Source organism: Acomys minous (assembly GCF_964271855.1).
Source record: "Acomys minous genome assembly, chromosome: 1".
NCBI lineage: Eukaryota > Metazoa > Chordata > Mammalia > Rodentia > Muridae > Acomys > Acomys minous.
In genome coordinates, this window is record NC_140483.1 from 30,502,507 (window position 1) to 30,515,431 (window position 12,925).

The window sequence follows — 12,925 nt, forward strand, 5'->3', positions numbered from 1 at the left end:
AAAATAATAAAAGTCAGTATTTAAAACTCTTGAGTTGGGCAGAGCACAGGAGACAATGGACTCATCTAGAGAACACTGTTAGAGGAAGGGTTATCTGAGGAGCTCAGAGAATCTGATGTGGCTGAAAGAGCTGGGGACAGCAAAGCGAAGACGGTTTAGGTTTATAGGCTCCGCAGCTAAGTGGTACAAACCCAACTCTGCTTATAAAAATAATAGCCAGATCTGTCCACAGGCTGTAGTCCGACAGCTGTGGTCCACACAGAACCATGAGCATCATGTAAACAAATGAGTATCTAGAAACTCACTGCTTAATTTTATCATTTCTAGGTCCAAATCGTGGTCCAGATGGTCCCCGTCTGAAAATAAAACAGACAGCATACATTAGTGATGACAGTACCACACAACTATGAAAACTAGAAACACACCTATGTGCGCAATCAAGCCAGTGAATGCTACACAAGCACGTATCTACTTCACGGTATCTCCCATGGCCATGATCTAATTCTTCCAGTGTTAAAACTTCTGAGAAGGTCAGATTACGTAATTGTAATCTTTCTGTTTGTTTGTTTTTTACTTTTGTTTTTCCAGACAGGGTTTCTCTGTGTAGCCTTGGCTGTCCTAGAACTCGCTCTGTGAAACAGAGTGGCCTCGAACTCACGTAGATCCCCTGCCTCTGCCTCACAAATGCTAGAATTAAAGGTGTGCACCTCTACCATGCGGCACATAATGTTGATCTTCAGGGAAACTTTTCCTCTACACATTAAACTCTGAAATGTCATCGCAACTAAACTGTAAGTGATTCTGATACCTTCGTGGTTAATTCTAAAACCAAACAATGAAATTCACTTTACATTTATTTAAAACATTAAGAAATCTGAAGTACATCTTTTGAGTGCCTTTCTTACAGATGCCCACAGTGAGAGGAAAAGGCAAGAGCACAAGGAAGTACTTAACAGTCTTTTTTTTTTAAAGATTTATTTATTTATTATTTATACAGTATTCTGTTTACACATGTGCCTGCATGCCAGAAGAGGGCACCGGATCTCAGTATAGATGGTTGTGAGCCACCATGTGGTTGCTGCGAATTGAACTCAGGACCTTTGGAAGAACACCCAGTGCTCTTAACCTCTGAGCCATCTCTCCAGGCCCGTATTTAACAGTCTTAAGTTATTACTATTATCTCTTGTTATAGTCAAGTGTCTAACACATTGATCCATCCACTTCAATGTCCTAGCAATGAGAACTTCAGGATATTCTAATGAATATTTTTGTGAAAATACATAATAAGGTATAAACCACAAAACTAAAAAAAAAAAAGGCCTACTTAATTTTTAGACATGCAACTCTCTAAAGGAAGTGAAAATATGCATTTCTAAGAAACTAGGTTTACAGGAAAAAAATCAAACTATTCATTAAAAGAATATCATTTATAAATATGAAAATATCACTTTGCCTTAACTTCTGTAAGCTTTTCCCTTCTGCCTGCAGAGCTCCTGCTAAGCACTGGAGTTCTGGACCAGCATCCTACCCCAAATGACAGGTCAAGGCACAATATGCCATCCTCTGAGCCAGATGATGTAAATACATCAAGAGAAAAGCATGAAGAAGTGGTCGTTAAGTAAGGACGTTACCTAAAAATCATTACACTAAAGCCAATCCAAAACCTGGGCAAGGTGTTGCATGCGTTTAATCACAGCACTTTGGAGGCAGAGGTAGGCAAATGGGGGCCAGTCTGGGCTACACAGTGAGTTCCAGGACAGCTGGGGCTACACAGAGAAACCCTGTCTCAAAAAAATAAAAACAAAAACAAAATAAAACAAAAAACAAAAACAACAAGTCAAACAAAACATTCTAATTATGCATTAACTACAGAAAATTATTTCTCCACTTCATCTCACATTCCCATGCAAATGACACCTGTCCCATTCTTGGGTTAGACTCCTAGCCTTCCACACTCTCCATGGGGTTCATTTTCATTTTTAGATTTTGAACATTTAGGGTCAAGCAATCTCCCACTTCCCAAGCAGCTGAAACTACAGACATAGTTACCACACTCAGGTACAATATATTTTCACATTTTTTAAAAAATTAACAACAAACAGAGAAAGAAACAACAACAAAAAGAAAAACAAACAGGAGACTTCAGAGGAACAGGGGTTGGAAGTAGAAGGAACAATGGCCACCTCAGTGTCTGTGAGATGCAAATCTTGGTGCCAGAGGGCACAATTACGGTCTGTGACAAGCAGCTCCTGAGTAGGAAGGGGTAAACTGAGCTCTCTTCTATCACTGCCATGACAGACACTGGCCCTGGATTGGGTCCTAAGATAGGCTGAGAAGGGCTTTCCTCCTGTTGGCCTGAGGAGGTGCCTGGATGCTCCCTTGGCAGCCTCCTCCATATAGACTACTCAGGATGAGTGTCCAGGCCCAGGAAACACATTCCTGGAGTGGGCAAGAGGAGCCTGCTGAGTAATGAGGCCTTAGCTACTCTGGAACTTGGCTCAGTGGTAGTATGAAAACCTTTATTGGGGTCATACTGAGACACTAAGGACAAAGCACAGGCTTGGCCCTTCAGCTGTGAACTTCTAGGGCCCTGAGGAAAACACTATATCTGGGGACCTTACTAGTCACCCTGATTGGCTTACTAGAAGATTTGAACCAGGAGGTAGAGGCTCCAAGTGCTGGATGTATGGGATGTTCATCACAACTTATGGAATATACGGTCTGGAGCCATAGCTGGTGCCTCTTCACTACAGGTTTCAAGTAAGACTCAGTGAAGAGGGCTGGAGAGATGACTCAGAGGTTAAGAGCACTGCACTCTCTTCCAAAGGTCCTGAGTTCAACTCCCAGCAACCACATGGTGGTTCACAACCATCTGTAATGAGATCTGGTGCCTTCTTCAGGTATGCAGGTGTACATGCAGGCAGAACAATGTATACATAATAAATAAATAAATCTTAAAAAAAAAAAGACTTGGTGAAGAACCATCCAAGGACCAGGATGAAGCATCCTTTAAAGTATCAATGAACAAGCGGGTGAATTCCAAATTAACCTCTTTTAGTAGGTCCTCAGATGGCAAGTGTACCTTGTGCAGCATGTACCTCTACACTGGCTTGGCCAGAAGGCCCCTGCAGCAAAGCTGTCCTTCCTGACATTGCAGGCACATACCTAGACTTGCATGAGCAGTCGTTCTGATAGAACTACAGCAAGGTGCCAAGGTAACTCAGTAGGAAGAATAAATTTTTCATTAGATGGTTATGGAATGATCAGATGCCATACGCCAGAAAAAAACTCTTCATCCTTTTTTCAGCAATGTATAAAATTTAAGTGAAAATGTCTAAAGGGTCTAAATTCAAAAGCCTAAACTAGAAAGTTCCTATAAGAAAACATAAATTAAATCTACTATAGTGACATTATTTCTTCAATATACTATTTATGATATAAGAAATAATGAGGAGCCGGGTGATAGTGGTGCACACCTTTAGTCCCAGGACTTGGGAGACAGAAGCAGGTGGATCTCTGTGAGTTGGAGGCCAGCCTGGTCTACAGAGTGAGTCCAGGACAGCCAGGGTCACACAGAGAAACCGTCTCATAAAAGAAAAAAAGAAAAAAAGAAAAAAGAAAAGAAAGAAAAGAAAAAAAATGAGGAAATGAAAAAAGAGAGAGAGAGAGAGGGAGAAGGAAAGGGAAGGAAAGAGGGAGGAAAAAAAAGACAGAAATAGGCAAACAGATATATGGTAGCACACATCTATAATCCCAGGGTTTGGAAAACAGAAGCACAGTGACAGTTGAGTTTGAAGCCAGCCTGGCCTACAGAGTGAGACCCTGTTAGAAGGATAGAAGGGAGGGAAGATATATTTAAAAAAAAAAAAAGATTTCAATTAAATCAAAGCTTTAGTTGTGGTATGGCCACTTTGGAAGACAGATGTGAACGTGCACCAGCCTTCACATGCAGCGATTTGCCCAAGAGAAATTAAGGCATCTGTTCTCATAAACACCTGCACACAAACATTCACAGCAGTTCTACATGTTTTAGTAAAAAACTAGAAACCACTAAAACATGTATACACAAGTGAATGGGTGAATGTGTATTATATTCACACAGTGAAATGCCATTCAGAAAAATGGCCTACACATCCATAGATAGATCTCAAAATAAGCAGGTTAAGCAAATGAAGGCCAGTTAAAAAAAATTTAAGGTGTGGGGGGGGGGGGAGTGGGGACAGCAGGTAGTATATGGCTTCGTTTATATAAAACTCTAGGAAATAGAAATTATAATGACGGAAAGCAATGTAGCCTGAGAGCGCAACAGCTTACCAGGCTGCAAAGAAAACTCCAAGGTAGCAGTTGTGCTCTTTCTCTATTTTGATGATACTGTAGAGATTTATTTTAGCACATGTCAAAACTCATATGCATACTAGCTATATGCATTTTCTTGTATGTTAGTTAAATACAACCAAAAAATAACTTACAGGAAAAAGTCCTCTTCTTCATCTGAATCATCTTCCAAAAGATTTCTCTGTCAAGAAATGAGAAAGACTTGAGTTTTTAGATACAGAGGAATTTCAAAATGTCACCTAAGAACAAAGAAACAAGATCTCCATTGCTGACACTTTTTAAAACAAGCTTCTAGAAAGAGAAGTGTAAGTTATAGCTAGAAGAAATGGGACAGTGTTTGCTCACCTTCCAGAGAAAATGCTTTCAGTCCAGAACCTGCCTCCATTGAACTGTGGAGTCTGAGGGCTGCCCAAGGAGGAGGAGAACAGAGGAACCTTTGCCTCTGTTCTCAGGACACACACACGCACACACACACACACACACACACACACACACACACACACACAGTAAATAAATAAATAAAGTCATTGGGAATAATAAATTAATAAAAATGTACCATAAAAGGAATCTCTATGAGAACGTAAAACTCTCCTACTGAAACTCAGAGGCTGAGTGTGCGAGTGCAAGGCAGGGAGGTAAAAGTGCACTAATATGCTCACCTTGGGAGGAGTGAAGGCAGGAAGGGGATGAAAAAAGTAAAGCAAGGGGACAAAACAGTAAACTAGTGAAAGTGGGTAATTTTTGATGTGTTGAAAACAGAGATTTAAATATCACTGTTAAAACACTTAGTTTATATTTTAAAGACGAAGAGAGGGACTAATTTCACCAAACTGCCTAGGGGTCCCAGGGAAAGGTAAATAATAAATAAATGAGGGAAAGTAAGTAATGAGTAAATAAAGGAAAATAACCAATCTGGAAAAAGTGTAAGGGGAAATAAAAGAAGTGAATATATGTATGATAGTTGTATATCTATGTAAAATAATTAATAAATAACATACACTAAAGAGTAAAAAAAAAGGCTCTATGAAGTGTTCATTAACAAAAACTTCTTAATACCGAGCATTTAACACGTACTACGCATTGGCGTAAACACCAAGCATGAGCTGTGACATGGTCTCAGCTCTCAAAGAAAAAGATGATCTTTGCTTTCTCATAGCTAATGTCTGTGCGACCAACTGTATTACTTGTTTTTTGTATTGTTTTAGCTCTATTAAATGACCTCCAAATTTTCCAGATAGTGTCTCTTAACTACAACAAAATTGTATGGTTCCTTAATTCACACTAAGTTTGACTTTCAACAATTCGTTCTGTGTGAATATTTTTATCACTTTTTTCAGGCTTCATCTTACTTGAAATTCAATTTAGTATTAAAAGCTATCTAGTAAAACCAGCTTATTAAATGTTACTAAATGTGCAACAAAATGTTCAATTAAGCAAATGTTTAAGACAGATACTTTGACTGTTTTGAAATTCGTTATGAATTCTAAAGTAAAAGTCATTTCATAGTATTTCAGAGACATAGTCTCAAATGTTCTTGGTCTAGTGTATCAGTAGAATTTACAATACAAATAAAGTTCGTTTAAATTAAAAAAAGAAAAAAAGAAAAAAAGAAAAAGGTGATCCTGAGAAAAATGCCATGCAGACATTTCAAATAGTGATGGGACAGAAAGTGACAGGGTGACTACATGAGATTTACGTTGTCAGGAAAAATCATTCTGAAGAGATGAAATTTAAACTGAAGTTCAAATGATAATGAAGAGTAAGCCAAGAACAGGGTGTTCACGCCCACAGGAGAATGGCTGGCACAGAAAAAGTCCAATGGTATTTCTTATCATAGGAAGTCAGTGACCCTACTACAGCCAAGATCCCATATGACTAGAGAGACATAAAGTCCAGCCAATATTTTTCCCAAGAAATTCACCTAAAATAAATTTCAAATAAGGAATAAGGTGGGGTGTGGAGAAAAAGATATACTGGTAAGTTCAAACATAAAGAATATTAGTAATCTAAAAATAAACTTTAAAGCACTGTGATAAATAACCAAGTAAGACTTTTTGTAAGGCAATTATAAAATGTACCATCTACCAAGAAGACTTAACAATCAAAAAGACTTAAAAATGGTCAGTGTTCATATTCTGATGATATAATTTGAAATTTATACAACAAAGGTCGTATCAAATTACAAGCCAAATGAGTATATCCTGACAAGTAGAGATTTAAAGTTCATCCCAGTTATCCATGATTCACCCAACAGACATGAGTGTTAGGGATCCATATAAAGATCATATAATAGTACCATTCTTACCCAGCAGGAGGAGTGCAAGTGTGACGAGGATGTGCTTACACACCACTGCTGGGAATTTAAAGCTGTACACCCACTCTGGGAAACAAGTCTGAGGCCTCTCCAAAGGCTAAGCAAGGCTGCTATAATAATTCTGCTTCTAGATACATGCCCAAACCAGCGAAAACAGAGCTGGAGAGATGGCTCAGGCATTAAAGGGTAGGCTCACAACCAGAATATAGGAATGAAAACATGTTTTTAAAAATGTGTATGTTAGTATTCACTCAACAGTATTCAGAATAGTGAACCTATGGGGGTAGGGTGGGGACAGGCATCCCAAATGTCTATCAACTAATGAACAAATAACTAAATGTGGTACACCACACCCACATGATGGAATATTATTCAGCAATAAAAAGGGATACAAGCCGGGTGTGGTGGCGCACGCCTTTAATCCCAGCACTCGGGAGGCAGAGGCAGGTGGATTGCTGTGAGTTCGAGGCCAGCCTGGTCTACAAAGCGAGTCAAGGACTGCCAAGGTTACGGCTACACAGAGAGACCTTGTCTCGAAAAACCAAAAAAAAAAAAAGGGGGGGGGGAGGGGACACAAAGGGTCTAGTTAGAACATGGAGGTTAAGAACTCTTCCAGAAGAGCCAGGATCAATTCCCCACACCTACATGGTGGCTCATAATCATCTGCAACTCCTGTTTCAGAGGAGCTAAAGCCCTCTTCTGGCCTTCTGGCCAAAAGTTCACAAGTTTTGAAGACACTGAGGCAAAGAAGCCAATTACAATAAGATAGACATGATTTCATTTACATAAAATGTTCAGAATAAGTCACACTCTGGAGTCTTAGCTGAAGGAATGAAGGGAATGTGGATGACTAGGAGAGAGGACAGGGCTTCTGTCAGGCACACTGATATGTCCTAAAACTGTGTAGTGGTTGCCTAACTTGGTGAAAATAACCAAAATCCACTGAACTGTATATAGCTAATTTAAATGGCCATAAAACCTGAAAATATTTCTGTGATTTCTCCCCATGTTTTCTCTTCTTCTTTTTTTTAAAAAAACATGGTATAATATTTATTGTAGAAGCATGGGGGAGAGAAGAAAGGGGGCACCCCGGGGGGGGGGGAGAGAGAGAGAGAGAGAGAGAGAGAGAGAAAGAAAGAAAGAGAGAGAGCGCGCGCTCCCCATCTTTCTACCTAGGTACTGATCATAAAAGCATTCCCTGACCTACCCTGTTTGATGATAGGTCTTAAGACCCCCATTCCACATTTCTGTCCCATAGCCAGCAAAAAGGAGCACAGAGGCCAAGAAGCGGGGACCGTTTCTCTTCCTTCTCCTTTCTCTACACCATTAGATCACACCCCTTTGTCCAATCATATTTCTATGTAATCGGCCATGTTTCATTAAACCTCAGCATAAAAACAGGCCAATTTATCCTACTTTTAGGGTTTTCAATTTAAAGGTTCACATGTCACATAAAACAAAACTATCATCAAATAAATATGTTTTATTTCTCCTCTGTTAACCTTTCTTTTATTGTGGAGCATCAGGTGTGACCCTGCAGGGTGAACAGGAAAGGATTGTCCCCTTTTCTGCTCCATACATTTCAGATGTCCTGCTATCGTTTACAGGGAATGAAACTTACATTAAGACTCTCTTGTTGTTGTTCACTTTGTTTCTGCATATCTATTGACAGTGTAAGTTGGTATCTGAAATTTTTTCTATTTATTTATTTATTTATTTATTTACTTATTTATTCGTTCACTTTACATCCTGACCTAAGCCTCTCTCCCTCCTCCCTTCTGAGTCCTACCATCATACTCTCTCCCCCAAATCCTTCTCTTTTCCAGTCTCAGAGAAGAGGAGGCCCCCCGTGGGTACCAACCCTGGCACATCAAGTCACAGCAGGACTGAGTGCATCCTCTCCCATCAAAGCCAGATAAGGCAGCCCAGCCAGGGGAAAGGGATCCAAAGGCAGGCAGCCAACACTCCCCGCCACCCCCAGTCCCACTACAATTGTTAGGAGACCCACATGATGACCAAGCTGCACATCTGTAAAGCTTAAGGTTCTAAACTTACCCTTTCACTTTTCACAGACCCAGTGACATCATCATCATTAAGGTGGCGCTTGAACTTGGGAGGCATACTTTCCACTCACAAATACTCTTCGATTTCCCAAAAGAATACGTATTCACCGCCTTAAGGAAGAAAGCAAATTTCATCATCTGGGAAACTTTGAGGGATAAGCTAACGTGCCTAGCACTGTACAAGGGCCTGTGTGACTGAGTCTCCTTACTTTTAACTTTAAACACTTACTCTTGCTCTATTCCACTGACCACAGTCTATATGCTATGCCTTAGCCTGCAAGAAGAAGTTAAAATCACAATAAAAATGAATGTTATTCCCCTAAGAAACATGTAGAAAAAATAGGTAAATTTGGAACTTTGTAACATGAAAAAACTGTCAAAGAGGAAGAAAATGGGAATAGTCCCTAAATATTGCAAAAGTTTTATGATTGAGCTTGGGAGGGGGGAAACAGTGGCATACTTCTAGCCGCTGAACTCGTGGTTAGTTATTTAAGCAATGATTCAGTTCCTCATCTGTAAAGCAGGGATTCCCAGGATTCTGCATAAAGTTAGGTGGTCACAGGAGATAACATATGTGAAAACATTCATAAACTATGGGCCATTGGTGCTCCATAAGAATGGCTAGTTTGTAAGGACTACTGTGACAACCTGGCAATAACAATTATATACATACACACATACATATATACATATATGTATGTATTCGTATATGCATATCTGCTCATTCACAATATGCACAAATGTTTTTTTTTTGTTGTTGTTGTTTTGAGACAAGAGTTTCTCTGTGTAGCCTTGGCTGTCCTAGACTTGCTTTGTAGACCAGGCTGGCCTGGAACTCACAGCGATCTGCCTGTCTCTGCCTCCCGAGTGCTGAGATTAAAGGTGTGCGCCACCATGCCTAGCGCACACAAATGATTTTACAAATGTGTATATATATACCAGTTCTCTCTCTGCCTTGCTTTTTTTCCTGACATGTGGATCCTGAAAGCCCCATACCCATGAGTGATAAATGTGAGGGTTTTTATGCTAATGTGACTGACAGGTGTCTGCTGGTCTATATGCAGCTTCAGAATGGAGGCTATCACTGGAAAAAACACTCCACTCACCCAACCTCTGGAGAAGGTAGAGGGCTAAAGGTCGAAGTGATCCCCAATAGCTGCTGTTGAGTCTACTAGTCCCACAAAGAAAGTTTCCACAAAAATCCAAGAGGTCAGGATCCCGCAGCACTTTGTGGCATAAACACATAACTTTCATAGAGGGTGGACACCTGGAGGGGCCAGGGGAACTCTGGGCTCTTCCTATACATTGCATGTATCCCATCTGATAATTCATCTGCACCCTTCACAACAGCCTTTATAATAAATTGGAAGTAAAGCATCTCCCTTAATTCTGTGAGCCACTCTAGCTAATTAATTGAAACCAACCAACAAAGGCGCTGTGGTCATCTCAACTTATAGCCAAATGGGTATAATAACTTGGGGCTTGTCACCTGAAGTGGGGGGACAGTTGTGGCTATTTCCTAGTAGACAGTGGTAGACACAAACTAAGAACACTTTCAGCTAGTGTCTCCTGCATATTCTCCTGTAAAAATTGCTTGCTTTCTGAGGGAAAACGTCCTCCTCAAATTCTAAGTTCACAGACATTTTCTGAGAGAAAATAGGCTTTTTCATATATGAAAACAGGTTAAACAAAGCTGGTTTTCTTTGCTGGGCAACCACCTCACAGCCTTTAATATGCTAATGTACTTGTGTTTCCAGGAAATACTTGAGTATGCAACGTAACCAAAGATTTCGAGAGAAGTAGCTGTTACATAAATATGAATTTTCAGTATTTTGGAGCAAATGATAGCTAACTAAAAATCGTAAAAATCTAAGATATTTAGTATGCACTGGACACATAGGTGCATCTTCAGTAACACGGAAGCAGTCTTAGCATTTAGTGTCACACATGCATTTTCTTTCTTATTCTTGACACTCCTTTCCAGTAAGCATTAAGGAAAATTGGTAAGATAAATAATTAACAATGTTATATCAAGCCACTCAAACAGATCAATAAGTGGCTATGCATTATCAGTTTTAATATTTATACATTTAGTTGTCTTCCTGTTACACAACTCTGTTCTAGGAACACATATTTTCTTATAACAACCTACCATCTTCTCTCTCTATAAAAAAAACACCTTGAAGATTTTTAAATAATTGACAAATATTAGTTTATTGGTTAATGTTAAGCACTGAGAGAAACTGGAATCAAACCAGGAGCGTCACCACTCTTAACATAAACTACTAGCCATGCATGTCTGAGTGACAGCTCTAGGGTTTTTTCAGTCCACATTATTTATCTAGAATCATCTGGCCCATTTTATTCCCTACATCCTAATTTCAGAATTAATTTCACACAGAAATGTTTAGGAATGCATTGCAAAAAAATAATTGGCAAAGCAAGAAATGAAGAAAACGAGCTTTTAATTATATCTGGACTTTATATATTTTAAACCTAGACAGCCCTCCCCGCCCAGAACAGGTACTCAAACTGACTTTAGCCAACAGAGGTATCACAGAAACTTACATAACATCTTTACAAGACCTAACACTAAACCTTAATGAGGAATAAACCTCTTATTCAAGTTCTAAAATCCAAGTTATCAGTTTGAGGAAGGAAGCAAGCTCATGCCAAACAAACAAAGCCATCAGCAAACCAGCAGACAGATAAATGAGCTCCCCTTGATAAACTACCCGCAACTAATGGTATGTGTAGAAAAAAAAAAGGTACCGGAAATAAACTGTGCTCAGAAATTAGGGTTGACCGCTTTCTGCCTACAGTTCCTCTACCAAAAATACTCTTGTCAGTTAAAGTGTCTACTAGTAAGAGCCACCGTGATGTCTTTCCATGTAGAAGACCAAACACTACTCGATTCACTCAAGTGTCAACAACACAAGACTCTCACGTGCACTCCATCACTCGCTTAAATCTTCCGTAGTGCGTTCTCTGTTTTGTGGCTAAACTTCTAACCTGTTGTTTAATCTATGTTGGCTTTTTTACTTTACAAAAACAATCTCGGTGTATTTCCCTTCGCTCAAAGCTCCGATCTGGCTGGGATTTCCTTTTCTCAGAGCCTCCATTCCCTTTCCGGTTCTTCTTCCTCATTTCTCATCTGCAGTCTTGGCTGGTGACAGTTTCACGCCAAATCGTGACCGGGAATCGTACTCGCAAAACCTGTTACGTGTAAGGATTCGCCCCGACCCTTGGGTCATTCTCAACACAGAGGAGCTTGCGCGCTTTCTCCGAACCCCGGTGGGAGGACGTCAGACAGTCTCCCGGCAGGTTCCCCGGCTCTCCTCCCCGACGCCTCACCAGGCCCCGCACCCCGACATCTGCTCGGCTCTCTGGCCCCCTCGGAACAGCTCTTCAGCCCTGGAGGGCAACTCGAGCCCAAAGCTCCTCGGCCGCCCAGCCGCACCCCAGTCCTCGCGCCCCTTCCTCACGGCACCCCGGGCCCCAGCCTTCCCCACTCGCGACCCGATCCTCGCGCAGGCCGGCTCCCAAGCCCCAGCGGACGTTGGGGGCGGCGGGCAGGGGCGTCGCCGGGCTTCCTTCCTCCCCACGCGCGCCCGGGTGGGATACCTGAGGCTCCGAAGGAGCTTCCCGCAGCGGTCCCGTCTGGCAGCGCTGGGCGGGCGGGGGAGGGAGCGGGAAGCTGAGGGAGGAGGGTGGGAGGGGGCAGACCGAGGGCGCAGACCCGCCGCCGCTCCGCTCTGCGGCAGCGCCCCCGCTCATCGAGGGACTCGGCGCTCCGCCGCCTGGCGCTGGGCGGAGGGGGCGGGCTCAGGCCGCGGAGATCGAGCCACTCGGTACTCCGAGGCCTGACGAGGGCGCCTGAGGGCGGGCCCAGAAAACGGAGCAAACAGAGCGGGACCGGATCAGGCAGTGGAAGGGACTGAGCTGGTCGAGCGATGGGGCTGACTGTTCTCTAGCCCTGGAGAATCCCCAGTGGACGTGACGTTCAGATCCGATGAGTGAACACGTGGGTCGTACACGGGATGAGTAGGGAACACATAGAAGTGTGAAGGGGTGACTGACTGGGTTGCCCGTCGGTCAGAGGTGTTTCTTTGCGGGTAGTCTGAGGAAGCTGAGTAGAGGGGCAAATGTTTGATGAAAGATCTATTTGACGCCTTTAACACCATTGGTTAGGCTTGGACGTTGGTGAGGGTTA

The 12,925-nt window shown here is 41.7% G+C and overlaps 1 protein-coding gene across 5 annotated transcripts in view; it reads right to left on the reverse strand.

Annotated features, from left to right (window-relative positions):
- The window catches only part of VAMP4 (vesicle associated membrane protein 4), a 30,747-nt gene extending 18,228 nt beyond the window's left edge, over nucleotides 1-12,519 (reverse strand). For 2 of the 5 annotated variants that reach the window (XR_014780264.1, XM_084787301.1), the window contains exons 1-4: nucleotides 12,337-12,515; nucleotides 8,705-8,823; nucleotides 4,470-4,516; nucleotides 306-356 (exon numbers count right to left, since the gene is read on the reverse strand). Coding sequence is in view for 4 of the 5 variants with exons in the window: in XM_084787301.1 (XP_084643427.1) it covers nucleotides 306-356; nucleotides 4,470-4,516; nucleotides 8,705-8,770 (164 nt within the window). In the remaining variant the exon portion in view is untranslated. Of the gene's footprint in view, nucleotides 1-305; nucleotides 357-4,469; nucleotides 4,517-8,704; nucleotides 8,824-11,724; nucleotides 12,210-12,336 lie in introns of those variants that run through there. The other 3 variants (XM_084787302.1, XM_084787300.1, XM_084787299.1) reach the window with 3 other exon arrangements.
- Between the last annotated feature and the right edge of the window lie 406 nt (nucleotides 12,520-12,925).